This window comes from Hipposideros armiger, unplaced genomic scaffold, assembly GCF_001890085.2.
Source record: "Hipposideros armiger isolate ML-2016 unplaced genomic scaffold, ASM189008v1 scaffold_258, whole genome shotgun sequence".
NCBI classification, from domain to species: Eukaryota; Metazoa; Chordata; class Mammalia; order Chiroptera; family Hipposideridae; genus Hipposideros; species Hipposideros armiger.
Genome location: NW_017731608.1, coordinates 1,893,176 through 1,904,205, shown reverse-complemented (window position 1 = coordinate 1,904,205; position 11,030 = coordinate 1,893,176). Strand labels below are relative to the sequence as shown.

General features: G+C 43.7%; 1 protein-coding gene across 1 annotated transcript in view; it reads left to right on the top strand.

Annotated features, from left to right (window-relative positions):
* Positions 1–991: 991 nt before the first annotated feature.
* The window catches only part of AGBL2 (AGBL carboxypeptidase 2), a 43,775-nt gene continuing 33,736 nt past the window's right edge, over positions 992–11,030 (top strand). Inside the window, exons 1-7 of the mRNA XM_019656321.1 lie at positions 992–1,075; positions 1,277–1,393; positions 1,633–1,696; positions 3,648–3,782; positions 6,165–6,218; positions 7,447–7,629; positions 10,028–10,135. Of these exons, the coding sequence (XP_019511866.1) occupies positions 1,313–1,393; positions 1,633–1,696; positions 3,648–3,782; positions 6,165–6,218; positions 7,447–7,629; positions 10,028–10,135 (625 nt within the window). The 5' untranslated portion in view covers positions 992–1,075; positions 1,277–1,312. The remainder of the gene's footprint in view (positions 1,076–1,276; positions 1,394–1,632; positions 1,697–3,647; positions 3,783–6,164; positions 6,219–7,446; positions 7,630–10,027; positions 10,136–11,030) is intronic.

The window sequence follows — 11,030 nt, the reverse complement described above, 5'->3', positions numbered from 1 at the left end:
GGAGGACATTGCTTCACTGGCCCAAGTTGGCACCATCATTGCGCTCTTCTCTGGCGAGGCAGATCAGTCGCCGGCTTCTGGACGGCCGCTCACTGCGGCCGACTTGTAGGAATTTTTATAGAGCACTAGTCTTAGTGCCTGTGTCACTGTCCTACCAGAGTGAAGTTGTTTTTTTAATCTGACAACTTGGTAGTCAAAGTCTGTGGTTTTAATATACTAGCTTTGTTTCTTCTATCTTTGCAATGTAGAAAGTAATTTTTCAGTACTAGCTAAACAAGGTGAAAGGAGAGCTGCGCCCTTTGAGCAATACTTAACAGTTAACAAAAGCTAAGGACCAGCAAAGAAGCTTGGAATATGTTGTGGACTACGGGCTTTGTATTCACCAACCCAATTTCTATTCCCCAGAAGCTAGTCTGCAATACTGTATGAAAGGAGCAATGAGTGAATCAGCTGGTGCTACAACGACGCTAGTCAACTTTTCCCGGGTTCCCCACCCGCTCCTTGGAGGCGGGGCCGCACTCCCCGGAAGGTCCCAGCCGCCCCGCCTTCCCCCTTCCGTTTCGCAGTTGCTAGGCTACCGGGACCCTAGCCGAAAGCCGCGGAGCGCCGCTGCGGCGCTGTGCGTGTCTTCTGCCCGATGTGCTGCTGGGCTTCTGTACCTGCTATGTTATGGCCTCCCGCCTTGTCCAGGCTTTTCTGCTCCTCTAGCCGCTGCGCCCACACCTGCCCGGGACGGACTGGAGCGCGGAAGCAGTCGTATCCTTTCTGCTCTTCTAGGAAATCGGCACCCCTCTCCCACCCTTCCGGAAACCCCTTCACCACCTTTCCCCAGACCAGGAAGCCCTGAACCCCTGAATTTGGTTTTCAGAGCCCACGCTCCGGGCCCTGACCTTTCTTTTCCATCTACACTGAGACAACTCGCCGGATCTCTCCATGCCCGTTTTTCTCACTTTCCTGCGGCGTCCTAGTGGGGGGCATCTCCCTCGTCAGGGAGAGGGAAGCATGGGGCCTGCAAAGGCCCTGGCGCCTCGGGAGGAGGAGACTGGAAGACTTGCGGCCCTTCCTAATTCCTCAGGTGCGCCTCCGGGCCTCAAAGTGGGAACCGCCAGCCGGGACCTCGTTTGCTGAGCAGAGGCTGAGTTGGCAGAGAAGAGGGACCGATGTGGCAGGGTTTCCTAAAAGAGCGTGGGAGCTGCGGAAGTGGAGGGTGAGAGTAGTGAATGTCGGCGTTTTTTTCAGTAGTCCTGTTCTGGTTTTTTAACTTCTGTGTAATCAGCCGCCCTCTTGGAAATCGGGCAGGGGTTGTGGCTGGATGCCGGTGTCACGGAAGGTCTTCGGTGTACCATACAGAAGTAACATGTTCCCAGCATTGAAAACAGAGCTAAAGCAGGAGGTGGGTAGCCACCCCGCTCCAGGAACTCCACAGGTCCAGTACTAAATCAGGGGGTATAGTCTGGTAGCACCTCTTTCTAGCTGGAGAGCTTGGCCCCTAAGAATAATTTGCATGAATGTCTTTCACTTGTTTTGTTTACAGGTACACTGTCCTCTGCAACAATGCTTATATACCTTTTGTTAAGAGTTCAGTGTTATTTGAAAGGACTTTCCTGACTGAGGTGGCCTTTCCTTTCACAGATTCTTGCTGATCCCTATGAAGACTTTATGTACCATCACCTCCGGTACTATGGCTACTTTCAAGGTAATAGCTCGTTATCATCTAGCATCACCTTTCCTGGGTTCGTGAAGTAAATTGTTTGATTAACTGGGAGAGTTATGCTTGGATAAACTATTGATGAATTTTTCCAGCACCGTTGGTGAAAAGTACTTCCTTTCCCCATTGATCTGCTATGTCACCTCTGTTGCGTGTACATAGATACAAGGGTCTTTTTGTCTGTCCTTGCACTAAGACGAGTACCACCCTTTGTTAGTTACACTATATGGCGTGAAAATAGTCTTGCTATCTAGAAAAACTAGATGTCCTCCAATCTTGTTCTTCAAAAGTGTCTTGGCTATTCTTGACTTTTTGTATAATTTTAGAATTGGCTTGTGATGTTTAAAAAAATTTTTTGAGGGCCTGCCGAGTGGCTCAGTTGGTTAAGAGTTAGCTTAACAGCGCAAGCTCTGAGCCACAGGGCCACCGGTTCAATTCCTACATGGGCCAGTGACGCTGCCACTGAGCTGCCAACAGGTGGCAGGATGGCTCAGCTGGTGAGAGCATATGCTCCTAACAAGATTGCCTAGTCAGCAGTGGCCTACGCGCTCCCCCCCCCCAACTAAGACTGAACTTGGCACCTTGAGCTGAGCTGCTGCCCAGGTGGCTCAGTGGATAGAGTGTGCACTCTTAACAAGGCTGCTGGTTCGACTCCCGCGTGGGATGGTGGCTACGCCCACCTGCAACTAAGACTGAACACAGCACCTTGAGCTTAGAGGCTATGAGCTGCTGACAAGGCAGCCAGATGGCAACTGGCACCCTCCACAACTAAGACTGAAGAGCAGCAATTTGGCTGTTCCCCTCCCCCAACTCCCCAATTTTAAAAAAGAATATATTGAGATTGCATTGAATCTATAGAACTTAATTTCACAAAAATTGAGAATTTGCCAATAGTGGGTTCTCCAATCTATGAATATAGTATGTAATTCTCCATTTTATTTAGGTCTTCCTGAATGTCACCCAATAAAGGTTCGTACTTTTATTCATAGAACTTCATATTTTTATGCTATTATAAATGGTTTCTTTTTTAAAAGATTTTATTGGGAAATCAGGGAAGGGGAACAGACAAGTTGCTGTCCTTTTGTTCTTCAGTCTAGTTGTGGAGGACGTTGCTTCACTGGCCCAAGTTGGCATCATCATTGCGCTCTTCCCAGGTGAGGCATATCAGTCGCCAGCCACTGGACGGCCGCTCACGGTGGCTCTTGGCAGTTCACGCTGGCTGCCGACCACTCACGGTAGCTTATGGCAGCCCAGCCTACGCCGCTGTCGCCAGCAACTCATGGCAGGCCAGCTCCAGGTTGAGCTGTTGCTCACCATCTTAGCTGTAGAGGGCGCAGTGTCACTGGCCCTCATGTGGGATCCGAACTGGAGCCCTGCTGCTCAGAGCTGGCGTCCCAAGCCAACTCTTAACCAACATGCCAGTCGGCTGGCCCATAAATGGTTTCTTTATAAATTTTGATTTTCTAACTTTGTTCCTGGTATTTAGAAATACAATTTTTATATTGATTTTATTTCTAACCATCTTATTAGACTTTCTTATTAACTATTTCATTTTTTAAGTGATTACTCATTTGTTGAAAGTTGTATTTCCAGTTTGCCAGAGTCCGCAGAGCCCTCAGGACAAAGCAGCTTTGGGCATCAGGGCTCCCCTCCCACTCCGAGTACCAGCCTTCACATGGCTGTGGCTTTCTTGGCTGCTTTTGTATCTACTATGCTGCTATACCATGTTGCTTCTCAAGTCTTCTCCTCCCTATAAAATGGAGAAAATGATCTTTAACCCAAGTAAATTGGAATGTGAAAGTCCTCTGGAAAATGGGATGTATTCATTGTAAAGGCCTGTGGTAGTGGGGGTTTGGTAGCAGTGGTTTTGGTATTGACCTAGATGTTAGAGGTGATGAACTAGCCTTCCAGCACCTTTAATTAAATTTCCTGTTCTTAGCTCAAAGAGACAGTTTACCAAACTCGGCTACGCACCAGCTTGCTTGGAAGAATAATCCCCAACTTGTCTTGAATGGCTTTTTTGGGGAAAGAGGTGATTTGATACCAGACCCTCCACAAAAGGAGAAGCTCCTGTGTGAGTAATAATCAGTGTGTATGACACCCCCTCCCCCAACCTCCAACCCCAGAACCTCGCTGCCTTGAGCAACTGCTCCAGGTTTTCAGGAGAAAGTGGCCTGATGGAGGAGAAGCCAGAGGAGCAGCCTTAGCTACTATTTCTGACGTCATTCAAAAAAATGTTCTCCAAAGCAAAAAGTTCTCCCTAGATCTACTTTGGATTGTAGGTTTAAATTAAAAGACTGTACATGCTGTATGGAAAATACTTATCTTCCTCCTAACTATTAGAAAATTTGTTAAGACTCTTTAGTCAAGGGTAAAACATTGACTTTTCACAAAGTTTTGAAAGATATATTTGCTAAGGCTCTGCATAAGAGTGATGGAAACCAATTCTAGCTAGCTTAAGCAAAAGTAATTTTTCACAGGGATTCCACAGGTGTCTTCTAGAATCTAAGGGCAGGAATGCAGCTGAATTTCTCCCTCAGTACATACTTATTCAGCCAAACATCAGTTTCTCTTTGCTTCACATCCTCCCCATGCCAATGCATTTAGCACACAGCAATTGTTTTGTAATTTGCAAATCTGATTGTGTCCTTTTACTAGTTAAAACTTTTGAATGACAAAGACTCAAAAGCCATAAAACATAACATTGATCATTTTTACAGCAAAAATTTAAACTTCTGTATTAAAAAAGGTGCCATCAATAAAGGCAAAATAACAAACTGAAAATAAATATAATAACAAATATATCAAAGGATTAATTTCCTTAAAATAACAGCTCTTACAAATCAATATGTAAAAGATGACCAAATAGAAAAATGGGCAAAAGACATGAACAAGCAGTTAATAGAAAAACAAACCCGGGACGGTCAATAAGGTTTATGACAAGATGCTCAAGTTCACCTCTAATTAAAGATACAAATCAAAATGTCAAGGTATCATTTTTTAAATTATGAGATCTGGGCAAAAAAATTTTTTTAAATTGTACCTAGAGTCGGTATGAGGGAACACTCTGGTACACTGCTGTTAGAAACGTGGATAGGTAGACTATTTTAGGAAGGCAACTTGGCAATACCTAGGAAATTTAAAACAGTACTTAACCCTTGATGTAGCAAGTCCATTTTCTGATATGTATCTTACATGTTTGCTCACCCCAGTGCCTGGAAGGCTCTACCCATTCTGTGTCCCAGATCCCCTGGCAGCGAGTAGAAAGGCAAGGTTTGAATAAAGGGCGTTTGATCAGGGTGGGATGACTCAGGCTCCAGCTGACCACCCCTCCTTCAGTTCCCACCTGCCCTGTTTGCTGACAGTCAAAATAACATTAATAAGAACCAATTGCCAGTCTTAATATAATTTTTTTAAAAAAAAGGGAACTGCAAAATCAGCTTGTGAAACTAACACAACATGAATGAGTTTTAGACTGTAATTAATCATTATTTTCCTATTTTGACCATTGGAGTGAAAAAAATATTTTTTGTCTTCATAGCAAAGCATTTATTATGTGTTTTTTTTGTAACCAGAAAAGTACAAAGGCAAGAAGGAATGAGTTATATTCAAATGATAGAAAAAAACACAAAAAGACAACGAAAAGCTCTCCCTACTCTCCCTCCATATAGCCGCTGTTGTTATCATTCTTTGCAGGAAAAAACAAAAAATCCTCATGTGTGTATATGTATTTTTTTCTTTAATTGCTCACAGGGGATCCTATACACAATCTTTACTTTGATTTTTTTGTGTGTGATAATAGAACCTTTCAAATGAGCACCAAAAAAAAATCTACCTCATTCCTTTTAAGGGAACCTATAGTATTGCATCTCATTAATATGTCATAATTATTTTAACTTCCCTTTTGATGGATGCTTTGGTGGTTTACATATTTTTTGTTATTTGAACAGTGTTGCAGTGAGCATCTTGGTATATGTATTTTGACAAACTTTTGTGAGAAAAATCTATAAGGTAAATTCTCAGCAGTGGGATTCCTGGATCAAGGGTCTGTGTATGTTAGATCTTACCAGGTACTGCCGAACTCCTTTCCAGAATCGTTGCCCCAATTTGCCTTCTTGCCAGCAGTTTCTGAGAGTACCTGCTCACTTACACCTTTGCCAGGATGAGTGTGAAAATATGTACATGTTTTTCCTATCATATAAAAACCTGGTATCTCCTTGTCATATTGATTTACATTTCTTTATGAGTGAGATTGAGCACCTTTACCATATTTTCACCGTATTTTCAAATGTGTGTTTGCCTGTCTCCCCTCACCCCAATCAAACAGTGGGGAAAAGATTTAGAGATAGATATACGGGGGCCCAAAGTGGGAGTGGTGGGTGGAAAGGGATAAGGGAAGGAGGGCAGGAAAGAGAAAGACAAAGATTTCTACGGCGTGCCTTCTTCCTCTTTCTAGGGCCTACCTGTCTATCTTCAACTCTACCCAGACAGATAGAAGCTGTGAGCAGAGGTATTTCATGTCCTTCCGGACCAGAAAACTCACTCCTTTATGGGAACGTCTTCACCTCCTGCCTTCCCCACCAAAGATGAGAATAACGGCTCTGAGGAGCTGTCAGCCTTCCTGTCCCCCTCTCACTTTCATTCTTCTTATCATTTCCTTTCTTTTCCTTTCTCTCTGAAAGGCTTTCTTTTCCTCCCCCTTTTTTTTTTCATTTTCTGTTTCCCCGAGAGCTGCTGCTTCTCTCTCTTCTGACCATTCTTACTCCTCTGCCCCTCCCCTTTTCATCCTGTTTTATAAGTTTCTATCCTTTGAATGGTTATATTACAAATTTGAAATTTAATTTGTAGATTGTCTTACAGTAATTAAACTTTATATACATTTTTCTAAAATGCTAATGGGCGAATTAAAAGTTCTCTTTTGCCTCACTCTAAACAAAAGTGGTAAAACACATGTAACTTTTTATTCATTTGTAATCCACTGTTGAAATGTCTTAGACCCATTAGTTCTGATTTTTTTTTTTTAAAGATTTTATTGGGGAATTGGGGGAGGGGAACAGCGTTGGAGAATTGGGGGAAGGGGAACAGACAAGTTGCTGTGGTTTTGTTCTTCAGCCTAGTTGTGGAGGATATTGCTTTACTGGCCCAAGTTGGCACCATCATTGCACTCTTCCGGGCAAGGCAGATCAGTCGCTGGCTTCTGGACGGCTGCTCACAGCGGCTACTGGCCGCTCACGCTGGCTGCTGGCTACACACGGTAGCTTATGGCAACCCACTGCAGCAGGGGCTGCAGCCTACGCCGTCGCCAGCGACCCACGGCAGCCCAGTCCCAGGTTGAGCTGCTGTTCACCATCTTAGCTGCAGAGGGCAGTGTCACTGGCCCTCATATGTGGGATCCGAACCGGGGCTCTCTGGCATCCCAAGCCAGTTCTTAATGAACACACCACTCAGCCGGCCCCCATTAGCTCTGATTTAAAAAACAAAAAGTTTCTTATAACTTACTCTTAAAGCTTTACATTTAAATATTTAATACACTATACAGACTTTGAACTTAACCTTTCATAATTTTGATGCTGTCATCCTGGGCTAAATCTCCTTGAAGGAGAAACATGTCCTAGGAATGCACATCTGTGCCCATATTTCAATACAGTGCTTAGTGTTACTTAGCTGTTACAGCTGGGCAGTAAAGTTCCCAAGGAAAAAACAGGAAGCTGTTCACACATTCCTTTTCCCTTGGGCAGATTCCTCAACGCTGACTTCACTTCTCAAGAGCAGACAGCTTCTTCGTGGTGACTTTGGTGAAGCAAACCCTCGTCTTCGAGAACCCCGAGATCTCTTTGCCTTTTTCTCTGGGAGTGGGCCACTGCAGGCTCCACAATGGCCAGTAGAATGTGAGGTCATCAAGGAAAACGTTCATCATATTGGTAATGTGACTCAGTGTCATGGTCTTGCTGTTCCGACAGACTTTGCTAGGACACCTCACAGTCCTGCATGCGGAATACAAGGCAGGACAGATGAAACATCTGTTAGCTCACCCCAAAGGGATCAAGCTCTGGGAAACTGGTATACACTCCCCAAAGTCAGAAGTTACACTAATGTGTAAACGAGAATGTTCCTGAGCTCATGGCACTGGAAGGATACCTTGCTAGAGGCCAAAATATATTAATACTTAGATCTGTTTTCTAGATTAGTCCCATCTCAGGATCAGTATGCTTGGTTGAGTTTTGTAAAAGTTGTACTTTACCAGCCTTGGTATAATTAATGAACGTTATATATGCCAGAGCATAGTTTTTACTGTTTTAAATCATATTTTGAGTTTATTGGAGTGTTTTATAGGAGTGGTGGAGGCTTTTTTATGACATTGCTGGTGATATCTTTGAGCTACGGGTGCAGGTACAATCTTTAGCATTCATTTTATGAAGCATTTTCAGAAGTGGGTTCCATTGAAAAGTGGGGACTTTTCTAATTGCTGGAACACTTACATCTACAAAACATTATGTCTGCTTTAGACTGCTGGATAAACAACGGGATGTTTCTTATTTTCTCACTTCCCTCTTATAATATTCATTCAGTAAATATCTATTAAGCATCTACCATATGCTAAGTACAGTGCTTGGTGTTAGAGAAATAGTGATGAACAAGATGGAGACATCTGTAGCTCAGAGACTAGTGGGGAAGTTAAAGATATAACCAGGCAGTTGCATAGAGCTTGGTCCCTTTGGGAACACTTAACCCCAGCCTAGAAGATCAGTGAGGGTTTCCAAGAGGAGTTGACATGCAAGCTGAGATCTGAAGGATGAGTTAGAAGTGATCCAATTGAGAGGGTAGGAGAAAAGAATTACAGTTAGAGTAAACAGAAAAAGAACATGGCGTATTTGGACAACCATGGAGCATGGAGCATGAAAGACAAGCGATGAAGCTGAAAGTGAAGAGGTGGGCTCAGTGTCTTACCTGGGGACAGAACTGCTGTTTGGGTGTTTGGAAATATGCGTGCTGGTGGAGGAGTATTTTGAGTTGGCACAATAGCTGAGAAGCCTTAAGGTCATCTGTCCCTTCCCTGTAACATTTTTAGATAAAAGTCCAAGTTGATCTGGCCAGACAATGGGATTTTGCTGTTCTCTTTATAAAATAGACTAAGACAGAGAATTCCTGTGAGGATTTTGGACTCAATTCCAACAGGGGAAAAAAATAGTGGGAAACTAAAATATAATGTCCAAGTTATTGTGGTGGTAATCCACTAAACCACTAAATCTTTAAAAAAGCAATTTGTAATATATTTCAAGGAAATTTAATAGCAAGCGCCTTACTGTTTAAACCAAATTGTCAAAGCCTTATCACTCCCGAGTTGTGTCTTTACATGCCCTTGGCTTTCATCAGTGGCTTCTGTACTTAAAATGATATTGAGAAGTCGCCCAAGTTCTATACGAGAAATCTTGTAGAATTGAGTGTTCATGAAAAAGGCCTTATTTGCTCTGAAACACTCGATGTCCTTGTTCCTCTCTGGTATTAAAAGGTATGTAGCTGATCCTATTTTCCTGATTTTAAAAGGAAGCGCGGTACAGAATTTTGAAGAGTTGTTGCAGCAACTGTATTGACCTTTCCAGCTTATTTATTTATTTATTTTTAAAGATTTTATTGGGGACTTGAGGGAGGGAACAGACAAGTTGCTGTCCTTTGGTTCTTCAGTCTAGTTGTAGAGGACATCGCTTCATTGGCCCATGTTCGTACTGTGATCATTGCGCTCTTCCCGGCTGAGGCAGATCGGTCACCAGTCATCAGTCAGCCGCTTACAGCAGCTCATGGCAGCTCACACCAGCTGCCGCTCACGCTGGCTGCCGGCCACTCACGGTAGCTCACGGTAGCTCACGGCAGCCCACTGCAGCCCCGCTGCAGCCTACACTGTCGCTGGTGACTCACGGCAGCCCAGCTCCAAGTCGAGCTGTTGCTCACTATCTTAGCTGTAGAGGGCGCAGCGTCACTGGCCCTCATGTGGGATCTGAACCGGTGCCCTGCTGCTCAGAGCTGGCATCCCAAACCAACTTCTAACCAACGCACCACTCGGCCAGCCCTCCAGCTTATTTTTAAGTCTTCTATTTAAAGTTGATGCTTTTGTCATATATGCTTTTTGTTAAAATTCTCCCCATAGCCTTTATGGAAAGAAGCAAGACCTATTTTTTTAAACAAACTGGAAACTTAGGGTGGGGATTAGGTTTGATTCAACAAAACAAGCCATATGAATAATGATTACTATAACTTGATATCAACTCTGATAAAGTGCCTTTTATATTTCTTATTTTGTACTTTTTAAATGTCTTTTTTCAGAGGGCGTTCCACCTCAGCCAGAATATTTCTATCAACCTACAGGAAATGAAAAGATTCCGGAAATTGTAGGAGAGGAAAAAGGCACAATTGTCTATCAGTTAGATTCAGGTATTGTCATTACACTGAACAGTGAGTAATTAATCTTATGACAAAGTTATAGTAAATAATTATGACAAGGTTATGAATATTTTCTATAATAAACATGATTTTAAAAATCCATAGTTTAGTGAAAAATTGTCTTTTCCAGACCAACCTGAATGGGAGTCCTGATATTCATGACCAATCAGCTTTAAAATTTCAATCTTTTAAAAAAATGACAGTACTCTTTTTTCTTTTTTTTTTTTTTAAGATTTTATTGAGGAATTGGAGGGGAACAGCGTTGGGGAATCAGGGAAGGAGAACAGACAGGTAGACAAACTGCTGTTTTGTTCTCCAGTCTAGTTGTGGAGGACATTGCTTCACTGGCCCATGTTGGTATTATCATTGAGCTCTTCCCAGGTGAGGCAATCAGTCACTGGTCATTGGTCGGCCATTCACGGCGGCTCCCAGCAGCTCACACCGGCTGCTGGCCGCTCATGCTGGCTGCCAGCCACTTACGGTAGCTCACGGCAGCCCACTGCAGCAGGGGCTGCAGCCTACACCGTCGCCAGCAACACAGTAGCCCAGCTCCAGGTCGAGCTGTTGTTCACCATCTTAGCTGTAGAGGGCACAGAGTCACTGGCCCTTAATGTGGGATCCGAACCACGGCCCTGCTGCTCAGAGCTGTTGCTCCCAAGCAAGCTCTTAACCAACTGAGCCACTTGGCTGGCCCAACAGTGCTCTTTTCTTAATAGCTCTAAGTCCATTTTATAGCTTCTCCCTTGTTACTCCTCTTCCTGAAATGCAGATATTGGGTCTTTGGGGAACTTGCTCTTCTTCACTCCACCTCCTGTGTATACTTTAGTGAGTCCTTGATAGTGTGCATATGACTGTCACTTACTGTGTGGAGGACATTGCTTCACTG